Source organism: Geospiza fortis, unplaced genomic scaffold (assembly GCF_000277835.1).
Source record: "Geospiza fortis unplaced genomic scaffold, GeoFor_1.0 scaffold5, whole genome shotgun sequence".
In the NCBI taxonomy this organism is placed as follows: Eukaryota; Metazoa; Chordata; class Aves; order Passeriformes; family Thraupidae; genus Geospiza; species Geospiza fortis.
Window position 1 is genome coordinate 1,104,620 of NW_005054421.1, and position 12,217 is coordinate 1,116,836.

At 46.6% G+C, this 12,217-nt stretch overlaps 1 protein-coding gene across 1 annotated transcript in view; it reads left to right on the forward strand.

Annotated features, from left to right (window-relative positions):
- The window catches only part of TADA1 (transcriptional adaptor 1), a 13,828-nt gene extending 3,048 nt beyond the window's left edge, over nt 1-10,780 (forward strand). The window contains exons 4-8 of the mRNA XM_005426684.3: nt 4,339-4,436; nt 6,532-6,741; nt 7,737-7,888; nt 8,751-8,913; nt 9,824-10,780. Of these exons, the coding sequence (XP_005426741.1) occupies nt 4,339-4,436; nt 6,532-6,741; nt 7,737-7,888; nt 8,751-8,913; nt 9,824-9,976 (776 nt within the window). The 3' untranslated portion in view covers nt 9,977-10,780. The remainder of the gene's footprint in view (nt 1-4,338; nt 4,437-6,531; nt 6,742-7,736; nt 7,889-8,750; nt 8,914-9,823) is intronic.
- The last annotated feature ends 1,437 nt before the right edge of the window (nt 10,781-12,217 follow it).

Below are 12,217 nucleotides of genomic sequence, written 5' to 3' on the forward strand. Positions count from 1 at the left end.
GTGGTGGTTCGGCAGGTCATGGCAGCCTGTGGTGGTGGCCAGCTGGCCACCAGTGCTGGTCACCTCCAGGGCTCTCAGGCAAGCTTTGGCTGGCTCTGTGGCCACAGACTGCATAAGCCAGCTTGAAAAAAGTCAGTTTAATCATGGCTGTGTGGTCTTAAAGATGTGCTTTGGAGCTAACAGTGCATTGTGCTAGTCCCTTCTAGCAGCTCAGCTGTGCTGTCCACAGATCAGTGCAGTCTCCCAGTGGTCTGGGATCTGAGGTTCCCTTTCTGGGCCACTGACTGGGAGATGTCTTACAGGCAAGATCTCCCTATCAGGGTGCTGTAGGGTTGTACATGCAAGCCCAGGAAAATGCAGTATCACTGGAATACTAGCTTTTAACATCTAGATTTCTCTTTGTTCCCCTAGATGCCAGTCTGACACCTGCTAGGTTTTTTTTTTGTTGTGGTTTGGTATTTTCTCTCTCTCTCTTTTTTTTTTCTTTTTTTCCCTCAAATAAGAATGGAAAGCTAGCAGGCTTTTGTTTTTACCACTGTCTTTTGGGTAGAAGGTGTTTACTTGATGATTCATGGAAATAAGTAACTTTAAAGAAGTGTTTTTGAGGCACTTGGCATGCCATCACAAGGGTTATTGATGCAGGTACTTTCCACCTTCTTGTAGGAGACAAGGGGAAAGTAACCATGTGGTCAGTGGTCAAGTTGTACTTGATACTGTACTGGAATAAGAACCCTTGGGGAAGGTATTTTTCAGGAGTGATTGCAGTATATGTTGAACATGCAAACAAACCCATCTGATCCCAATTTTGCTGCCTCTTGTGCTAGTGGTTCCACCTGGGATTTAGGGAGCACTTGGTGAATGTCACCCTTTCTGAGGATGCTTTGCAGTTCCCCCTCTCATCTGCTCAGGCTGTTGGTCACCCAAACCACTTGAAATCCCAGTTGCACACCTCTCTGCCATGGGACATCTAGGGCTGGGTGGTGCAGAGACAGGGAGCTGTGTTGTCCGTTCTGATGTGAGGCGTGGCCATTTGGGGTCAGCTCTCCTGGCTGTGTCCTCTCCCAAGCCCTTGTGCAGGCTCCTAGCTGGTGGGATGGGGTGAGGAGCAAAAACTCCCTGGGCTCTGTGCTCTGCAGGAGTGAAAACATCCCTGTGTCACCAACATTGTTCTTGGCACTCATCCAAAACATAGCCCTGTGCCAGCTACCATGGGAAAAAATTAACCCTCTTCCACCCCAAACCAGCACACTGGGAGTTTTTCTTCCCCAGAAAATTCCATCAAGAGGGACTCTGGTTTAAATCCTTTCTTTACCTTGCGTGGACTTGCTTACTAAGCTGACCTTGTTTGTTGGACAGTTGCAAGCACTCAGGGTAGCAAGGTTTCTTGAGTTAATATGTATCTTGTTGGAACTGTTCCTTCCCTTCTTAGCTAAATGTTAGCAATAAAACTGAGACAATTGCAAACACTTGAGTTAGTGATGTAAGGATTTAATTTATTTAATAATGGTCTGAAGCCATTTAAAAGATGGTTCAGTGAATTAGAACTCGTGTGGAATAACAGGAGCATTTTATTTCATCAGGTTTGTCCACAGGCTTTGCTTAGAGGGCTTTCAGCTGTGAGATTGGCTCAGGTTGCTCCTGTTTGCTTCTCCCAGGGTACTGAGAAGGGAGGAAAAGTAAGAGGATGGGAGTGTGAGTTTTTGGCAGAGGAGAGTCAGCAGAATATCAGCAGAATAGCTGACCAAATCCTTGTTCCTGCAAGAAGAGTAAAACAAACAACCCCCCCAAACTGAAGATCAGGAAAACAGGCATGGGAAATGTGTATTTTCTCTCTGTCTGCTTCTTTCTGTGGTGACTTTCTCTGTTTCTTTGTCCTTTCCTCATGCAGCATGTCAGGCAAACCTGACAGGCTCTGGTGCCATCATGATGGTGCCATGCAGAGATGTGGCATCTCCTAGAAAAATGTTTTTATCTCTTGCTGATCTTTGAAGGCAGAGCAGCAGCTGTGGCTTGTTAAGGTCTGATTCCTTTGCTAGCAAGATTAAATAAAAGCTGCATTCATCTCTGAAGTTTCATGTCTGAGCCAACCCAGCCTTGTCATTTGTGGCCAGGAAGGCAAGTACTGGTTTCTTAGAATGCTAGAGGGAAATTTTGCTTTCTTCATCTAGTGCAAGGCAGGCTTGGTAATATGAAAACCTGGAAAAGGAACCAAAAATTGTCCTATGGGCTCATTATAGTGGGGAATAGGAGATTGTATCTCACCTCTCCTTGTTTTAAGCTGAGTTTGGCTAAGTTCTTGTTAAATATGCACATTGAGATTCAATTAAGTTGCATCTTTCAGATCTACTGTCAAAGCCTACAAATTTAGTTGCCGTTTAATTTAAAACCTACTGTATTACTTTTCTTAAAGAAGGTATTTTAAAAATTCAGACTGAACCGTAACCTATCATATCTGTAGAACATTGTCAGAGAAAAGAGTGTTTGCAATATCTATCTCCACTCATTGCACTTTCTCTGGTCACAAATGAGCTGTGTGAGACCTGATGTGGTTCTCCACAGTGGTTTCCTATGCTCCATTATTAGGGCCTCTCCTGTGATGTATTGATGAGCTGTGACACCAGCCTTACAATTTTTGGGGAGGTTTTATTTATTACGTTTTAATTTCTTAAATTGGCCAGTGGATTTTGACAACAGGGTTTGTAGGCTATGGATTTTCACCTCTCTGATAGGATGTAGGTTGTTTCTAATCCCTTCTTAGCAGCTGACCATTTAAAAACTCCACCTGAATCCTTCAGCTGAGCCTGATCCTGTTAGAATTTATTTTTTTTCCCCATAGCAGAGGACATGGTGCTTGTGCTCCATCTGTGAGTGTGGGAAGCTCCCCATAGCCAAGGACTTCTAGCCAGCCTCATTCCTTACAAACAGGGCTGTGGTATAATGGTGTTTGAGTTCCTGACTACAGCAAATTAACCATAGTTAATTCTCAATTACAGCAGATTAAGCATAGTTGGGACAGCCAGAGATAAACCCAGAGATTGGTGTGAAGCTGGTGAGAACTGTGGGAGCAGGAGAGAACCACAGCTGGGTGTTGGTCAGTGCTCAGTGAGGCTGGCCAGGCTGTGGGTGCTGAGATGTGGAAAGGCTGCTGTCACTTCTTGTCTCTATCTAGAGGAAATGGCAAATTCTGGCTGAGGTGTGGCCAGGGGATGTCCAAGACATTGCTGTGCTGTCAGAGCTGCCTGGCGTGGAGCTCCAGTCTCAGCTTTGAGGGCAGCTGAAGTGCCTTCAGAGCCGAGCTGTCCGAGCTCCCTGCAGTGGGACATGCTGAGGGCACACTATGCTCCAGAGGAAGAGGATGCTCACTTGCAGGGCCAGGCTGGGGAGGAGGGTGCTGGAGGCACACAGCACAGGCTGCTCTGCAGCCAGGAGAGGGCTGTCCAGCCTCTGAGTTGCACTTGTTCCCTGCCAGCAAGCACACACACACATCCAGTGCAGTGCTGTCCTAAGCCAGTGTTCCTGAAGGAATTAATTGCTCACCAGCAGGAAATTTGCTGGGCTGTCCTTGCCAAGAGTTGTGTGATTATCAGGATGTGGTTTGGCCTGCTGTAGGGGTAGCTGTTAGACAGCATTCAGTGGACTTTTGAGCTGATGATATGACCAAATGTATTTATTTATTGGTACTAAACAGGAACCTCTTTTTCAGCTGTTTGCTCAGTGGTCACATTGGTGACATCCTGCTCCTGGGCTCAGTGGCCTCTGCAGTTCTTCCCCCCTCTCCTTCTCTTCAGTGTAACAGAGCAATCAGCTTGATGTAGTGATGTTTAATAAGGATCCATGACAAATCTTGCTGAAGCAGAAGGAGAACTGGGGGGTCAGGCTGCTCAATTCAGATAGTTTAGCATCTGACCTGATCTAGGAGTGGGTGAGAGGAGAACCCACCTCCAGGTAAGAGCTCTAGGTGAGCTCTTACCTTCCTGATGGAACAAACAGCTTGTTCCTTCCTTTTGGATTTTCTTACAGGCTGTGCTTATCTCTCTCCTTCCGCTGTGGGTTTTGTGTGGTGTGTGGACAGAAATTGCTACATAAGTCATGGATGTTGTGAGTGAGTCAAAGTAGCAAGGGGCTGACAAAGGAAGGGAGGGGCTACCAAAGATGTTCTCCCCTCTTTGCTATGGCTGTTGGTTTTGGGTTGAGGCTTAACAGGTGGCCAAATGTTAAGGGTTTCATCCTGGCCCTAAATCAGCAACACCGAGTGGGTGTTTTGTGTTTTTTGGTTTATTTTTTGTTGTTTGTTTGTTGGTTGGTTTGTTTTGGTTTCTTTTTCCTTTCAATTTGTAGAAGGTGCTGGATCTCTGCCATGGCCAGGTGGCTCTGCAACTAAACCTGGAAAACCCAAAGGGAAGAAAAAGATTTCTTCGGTTCGCCAAAAGTTCGATGTAAGTGTCTGTGGTTCTCTTTGCATCTGCCAAATTCCTAAAACAAGTGATTTACTGTTTATTCAGGCAGTCAGATAGAATTCTCTGACTAACTCTCAAAGTGTTAGAAGTGAGATCCTGGGTGTAATGTTTTCAGAAGGTCAAGTTGTTTCAGAGCTGAGAATGCCTTTTAAAGGTGCTATTTTCTGGTAGGTGGCACAGAAACGTGCAAGATCTGGTTCACTTTGCAGCAGAGGCTCTGCACATCCACCCTGCACTGTCACACCCCTGTTCTGCACTTGTTTCTGTGCTGCCAGACCAGTGTGGAGGGGAGATTTGGGATTAGGCACTCTGTGTGTGCTTCAGAGACTAAAGGAATCCAAAGGAATGCAAGTCCAGCTGAAGGCTCCTTGTATTTAGGAACTGTCAAATTACTTTGCAGTGCTCGCAGCTGCAACCTGTATTGTGATGTTCTGTCTTGTATTTAGGAGCTGTCAAATTACTTTGCAGTGCTCACAGCTGCAACCTGTATTGTGATGTTCTGAATTCAGACTGTGTTACCTTGCCTGTCTTAAAACTTGACTGTAACTCTTCAGTTCAATAGCAAGTAGATGAGAGTTTGAGAAGCAAGTTGTGATGTAGTGGAAATCTTAGAATTTGGTTTACTCACTACCCCTAGGATACACCAGATTTCCAGTGTGTGTTGTACAGATGTTCAGGAATGCTTGGCAGTAAGCACTGTATGAAGTGCATCTTATGATTAATGGGCTTTTCTGGTACTAGTGGGATTCCTGAGTAGTGTGAATTTGCAAGTGCCTTGGTATTTCATCATGTTTCCCTCAGTGGTCAGAATAACAGCTGTGAATGACCACAAGTCCATTCCAGTTGGCTTTTGCACTCCCAAACCATATTCCTCTTGAGAGTTGCTTACGTTTTGAAGGTCTTTTTTTCCAGGCATGTGACTTTCCTGTAATGAAAGCATGAATCTTTAGAATTATGGGGAGGGAAACCTGCTTTCACATCACCAGTGGGTGGATTGGTTTTTCACTCTGAGTTAAATGCCACACTGTCCTTTGACTAAAGCAGCCCCCCTTTCTCCCCTGAAACTAAGATATGAGAAATCCACTTTGCTGCTTATTCATTGTTCATATTTAAAGTTTATTTGTCCTGATGCCCCCATAAGAGCCTTGCAGCAATCTCCATTCCACAGCCACTGGAAAGTAGAGGGTGTGTGTTGAGTCTGTTTCCTTGTGGGTCAGAGCTGGGCCAAGCACATGGCTGGGCTCAAGGATCAGTAATTTCCATTTGCTTTGGTCCCCCCTTTATCTGGACACTGAGGAGCCTTGAGACACAATGCAGCCAAGGATTTGTGCTGGAATACATATGGCCTGGGAAATGCCACTTTCTAGTATGAATTCCTCTTCTGTGATGAGTATTTTTGCTAAATTACTGAGTCAGTTCTGAAAAATAGTCATATTCCATCTCAGTGGCTCTTGTGTAACACAGCTCTGCTTAGAGTAGTGAAAGTACACAGGGAAACTGGAGTATGAAATTAGTGCTGGAATTGGGCTAAGTTTAAAGCATTAGAGAAATGTAAGAATCAATCACACAAGTTTAGGATCATGGGTTTTAATCTGGAGGGTAGCTGTACAGATGGTAAGTAAAAATACACCCTTCTGTACAAGGAATTACTAAATATATGAGAATTCTTCAACACAGAAAGTGTCTGAGAGATGTGAAAGTCCAGTCACTGGCCTGGGTAGTGTGAAAGGAGATAAAAAGGGCAGTCACTGACTGCATTTGAGATTCCCAGGAGAATCAAACAAATCTAGCAGGTGGGGAGGTACAGAGCAGACCAGAGCAGGTGAGTCTTCATGTGGTGTGTAGAATTTCTTGCTGCAGTGTGTTGTGGATACCCAAAGTTCAGGTGGTTTGGGGTGCTACTGGACAATTCCAGTGAAAGGATACCAACACTGACTTACCAATTTCTTCAGTCATAAGCCATTGGGGAGGATTTTTAAAGGATTTTTTGTAGGTGTAAGCTTTCTGACTGGAGGAGGGATGTCCCCTAGGGTCTGGATGAATATTATCTTATGCTTTAATGTGTTCCTGACAGCACCGGTTCCAGCCTCAGAACCCACTGTCAGGAGCCCAGCAGTTTGTGGCAAAGGATCCTCAGGAGGATGATGATTTGAAGCTGTGCTCTCACACCATGATGCTCCCAACACGTGGCCAGCTGGAAGGAAGGATGATTGTCACTGCCTATGAGCACGGGCTGGACAATGTCACTGAGGAGGCAGTGACAGCTGTTGTGTATGCTGTGGAGGTGAGGCTGGGCTGGGGGCCTGCACTGGTCTCGTGACACCAGCAGCAAAGGCTCTGTGTGCAGTCTGGGGTGTTGTCCCCCTGCATGGGGTGGAATCCTGCTGCTCTGATTTTTCTCCCATTGCCCTTTTGTCCCCAGAGTAATGTGAGAATGGAGAATCTCGTACCCTAGATGTGAAGTTTGGGACTTCTGCCTGCAAGTGTTAGTTTTGATGTACTGGCACAGTACCCCAGGCACGCTGAAGTAGCTGTTGTGGAAAATGCTATTCCTGTCACTTCAAAACAGGGACAGAATGGGAATGCCAGTTTGACCAGCTCTATAAAAAGCAATCTGTTACAGGCACAGTGTCTGGCCTGGCCATGAAGGGACATGATCAGGTGATACCTGATCCAGGTGAAGTCCTGGTTTGGCTCTGACCATTGATGTGCATCACTGTACACATCCCAGGAATGACACAGCCACTGCTTGGAGCACTGATGTGTGGATGGTTTTCTGCACTCAGCATGTGGAGGCCACCTGAGTTTCCATCTAGAATGAGGCCAAATGAAGAAGTTGTCTGCTTGTTTTTTTTAGAGAGTTCTTTCTCCAGCACTGTTCAGGCAAATGAAAAAGATGAGTGAGGGGCTTGTCACTGTCATTTCAGGGCGTGTATTTCAGTTCAAGTGTAACATCCAGTGTCAGTTATGAAATCTTAACTTTTAATCAGAGGTTGGGAATTTCCTAGCACTGAAGACACCCCTTTGACATTTGAAGCAGGTCATCACATATTAAAGTATAGTTCACAGGCTGTTGTTTACAGTACTCAAAGTGCCACATTCTCTGTATCCAAGGGCTGGATAATGAAAACCTCCTGTAGCTTGTCCAGACATTGGTTCCCTTCCATCTTTAGGTCCCTGTGGTCATAGCAGCACTACTTCTGTCTTGCCATTTGTTGAGGCGCTTCTATCCACGAGTGAATGAATCAGCACATGTCACAAGATTGGTTTTCCTTGCAGAACCACCTTAAGGACATCCTGACCTCTGTGATATCCAGGAGGAAAGCCTATCGTCTGAGGGATGGCCATTTCAAGTATGCCTTTGGAAGCAATGTCAACCCTCAGCCATATCTGAAGAACAGTGTCGTTGCTTATAACAACTTAATTGAGTGGTAAGGAGCTGGCAGCACACTGATGGATTTTGCTAGTCTTGGAATTACTCCATGGCTCAGTTCTATCTTTTATGTGTGTTGATGGTGTCTTGTTTTCACCAACTAGGAAAGCATTGGTATGGAGGATTGTGCCGCTGAACAGGGAAGTGAGAATATGGGGATTTCCCAGCACTAGACTGTAGGGTCAGTGTTACCTCTCTCTCCCTTACCTCTGCTTGTCCAGCAGTTCATTACTGCTTTTTGGAAACATCAGTAACACAGCAATGCTCTGCCTTTGTGGAGGCATGGCTGTTGTGCCATAGGATTAAAATGTCAGTGAGGACCCGCAGGACGCTGCCATCCTGTCATTTCCTGCATGCAAATGTCTTTATGGTTCTGTGGCACATCTTTCCAGTTAGCAGGGCTTTGAGGCCCTTCTGTTTGGAGTGTGTGTCAAAGAGTTTGTGCAGTGCATCTGGCAGTGCTTGTGTACGAGAAGGCAGTTTTGTTTGTCTGTGGCAGCTTCTAGCAGTTGACAGGAGGTCGTGGGTGTTTGAAGATTTGATTGTAGCACTACAAACAACTCTGCCTAACAGCCAATGTTCCAGCCTAATGTTGTCTGTGCCTTAATTTTTATGCTGGGTAGAAACTATTGGCTGCAAGTAACAAAAGTTGCACAACTGAGACCATTTAAGCAGGGCTGGAGCATGTTGAGGCTCAGTCCACGCTCCTTGTTAAACTGGGATTTAAAAGAAATTTTTATTAGAGCTGAAATAATTTTATGTGCCACATCTGTGGTGCAGAACAGCAAGGCTCCTGCTGTGTGACAGCCACAGCTGGTGCTGGTTTGTGACTGGGATGTTTTCTGCTGCTCTGCCCCCAGCCCCCCGAGCAGCACGACACCCTCGGCAGGTCAGAGCCTGGCCCCTCCGCCCGCTCCTGATGATGCTGAGCAGCAGGCAGCCCTGCTCCTGGCCTGCTCTGGGGACACCCTGCCAGCATCCCTGCCTCCAGTCAACATGTATGATCTCTTTGAGGCACTGCAGGTAAGCTGGGCATGTCACACCTTCGTGTCACAGGCAGCGCTGCCCTGGGTGCCAGCTGCCAGTCTTAGCATGGTTTATGTGCATGGAGGGGGATTTGTTTTCTCTTCCCATAGTCTCTTTCCTTCTTTGGCTTTGATTTGTTCCCACTGTTAACTGCTGGTTTAATGCCTGTTCTGATCCCCTTGGTCACTGAGCTGATAAGGAAATCCCTGTCTCACAGCTGTGCAAAATGGGTGAACTCTTATCAGAACTGAGCGGGATGGATTTTGACAGTGCTGCAGCAAAATACCTTACCTGGCATGTCCCTTCTTACTCCTCATGTTCCACCTGGGTGCTTAGAGGAATACTTGGTCCTGGCGTGCAGGGCACTGCAGTGGGTTGGCTGTGATCACCCCAGCCCTGGGGAGGCATTTGAGGTCAGCTGGGTGAATTTTCATTGGCAGTGTATGGCTGTGGTTCCCTCCCTCTCTGGCAGTTGTGGGGGCATTGCCACTTTGAATGTCTAAAATTAGTTGTTAGAAATTTCCCCTTGATGATCTGTGCTGTTGTGAACAGGCCTTGGGATTTTGTCTGACAGCTGTGGATACAGACCACAGAGCTGTAATCAAGCCTTCATCTCATGTTTAGTCAGAATTGTTATTTCTATGGTTTTGATGATCAGTTATTGATTGCCACCCCAAGAGCAAAATTACTGTTTCCTTACCATGGCATTCCCTTAGCAAGTGGTGTAAGAGGTGGTTGTGCTGTGCTGGCTGCTGTGGCAGTGCTGGCAGGGAGCAGCTCTCCCTGTGAGAATCCCTTTGTTCCCACTCTGCAGAGCTGGCCCCTGTGGTAGAGGGAGGTTATTCCCTGGTAACACGGCCAAATGTGTGTGGAAGTGTGCAGCTTGTTTCCCACCATGCCTTTCCAGGTGCACAAGGAAGTGATCCCTGCACACACAGTCTATGCTCTAAACATTGAGAGGATTGTCATGAAGCTCTGGCACCCCAACCACGAGGAGCTGCAGCAGGACAAGATCCACCGGCAGCGCCTGGCCATGAAGGAGGGGCTCCTGCTCTGCTAGGGCTGGGCAGCCCTGCCAGCCCTCAGGTGGCTCCAGCCTGCTCCTGGGACTTGGCATTCAGGTGCTCCTTACAAACCTGTGTCAGCATCTCCGGGATGATGTGATTTATGAGTCAGCTTTTCCTATGGAAATGGGACTGAGTTGTGGGACACTTCTCTGCTTCCCCAGAGTCATGTGCCGTGGAGGACTTGCAGCAATGCCACTGAATTGGGAAAGAGAAACAAGAGACATTTGCAAGGATTGTTTTTAGGAAAAATAAATGTGAGAGTGGAAAGAGTTGGTTTTAAATAAGGCGTGCTCCTGTCTTCTTTTGTGAGCATGGATAATCTGCCTCCTTGCCCTCACCTCTCAGGTAGTTTCCCTCCTGAGCTCAGACTCCAGAGGCCTTGTCCAGCTTCTGGTTGCAGTTGGTGGGATCCTTTTCATTAACTGGCTATGGGGTGGGCTCTTGTGCAGATGAGCAATTCTGTTAGCTGATGTTGTTCCTCTTCTACCAGGGGAACTTCTGCTTAGAAACTGTGACAAAACAGAACTATGACAAAAGGGAATTGTCTTGGTGTTGAAGACTCCTTGGATTTGCAGCATGAACAAATCTCTCCTCTCGCTTCCTTGTAAAAATATGCAGCCTTGTATTACTTCATTATGAAATTGTGCAGCCACACCTCCCCACATGGGAGATGTGCAGATCACTGTGTAAAAGGAGAAATTCCACCTCGTGGTTTCAGGTGCTCTGCTGTATTCCTGAGTCAGCTCTGGGAACTAGCTTATTATAACAAGAGAATTCCATTAAAGTGTCTTAATTACTACATGGCCTGGGCATGACCTCAAACATGAAGGTACCTGCTGAAGTGTGACTCACTTACTGTGCCTCCAGATTAATGGAATTGAAACAGCTTCTTCTGGGGGAATGTGAAAGGGGAAACTCATGGTTCCACTTCATTCTGGTTTTCCTATTTGGAAGGTATTTGGATGGGAGACTTGTCATATTTCTTGTGAAGTTTTCTTCTCTGCTATACTCCCAGGACTGAGGAGGGTGTAGATTCCAATGTTTCTTCCCAGTTACTGTTTTTATAACTTCCTTTCCTGACCCCTGTGACTGTTCCTGTTGCACCAGCATTGTAACAAGGGGCTGTGCAGCTGTCCCTGTGTTCCTGGCTTTCCTGCATCCCCTTTGGGATGTGCTGTGGAGTCAGACATAGCAAGAGGCAGTGTCTGGACAGGTATTGGTGACTCTTCTCATGAGAAGATCACTTCAGGATTATTAAGAAACTGGGAAAGGCAAGGACACAGAGCTGCAGCAGGGCCTGGCAGGATGGGAGCAGTTGTAGGTAGGTCTGGCAGTGTGTGGTTCAGAGGGGAGTGGGGGAGAAAAGATGGGCAATTCCTTTTGGTCCTTTTCTTTCAACTGCTTTGTTTTCCTGTATTTAAGCTGGTCAGAGTGAGTCTGAGCTTAAAAGTTGACCTCAGTGGCTTTTACATGAGAGTTTTTAAAAGCAGTGTTTAACCTTAGTAGCTGTGTGGTGGTGAGATCATCAGGCCACCCAAAATACAGCCTGTGGGGTGTGGGAGGGAGATTTCCCAGGTAGTTGTGATGCTTCTGGTGTAAAATGAAAGCAGTAAGTTTGTTTGCTAGAAACTCTGGGGCAGCTCTGAGGATCTCAGATCTGAAGAAAGCACCCAACCTACGGCAGCATCACAGGCAGATTCTGAAACAAATTGCAAAGTGTGGCACTAGAATCTCTCTGCTGTTTGCCTGAGCTTTGTTCTGAACAGCCAAGTCATCTATTCCACCCTGCCCAAGTGGAGTGTTTGGTACAGCTGCTGCACAACAAAGGCTCCACCAAGGAACTCGTGTCAGCTGCATTGCAGAGATCTGAAAACTGAAAGGCACGTGTTCTCAAAGCACTTTGCCATGAAGTGTGAGTTTTTGTGAGAAACAATGCCTTACAGGCTTCTTGGGTGATGGAGCTGCAAGGGATCACAGAGTATTCTGAGTTGGAAGGGAGTCACACTCCTGGAGCACAGGAGTCCAGCACTTAAGGGAATGGCCCATATGGGGATCAGACCCATTATGAGCACATGCTCTAACTGAGCTAATCCCTGTGGCAGGCTGCAGGCTGCTTTTCCACCCCCTGCTGAAAGAAGGGCCAAGCTCAAAATTAGAGCACGTTGTTTATTTCCAGAGATGAGACCAGACAAGCAGTGCCATCTCCAGTTCTGGTGAGTGAGCATGTGGACAGT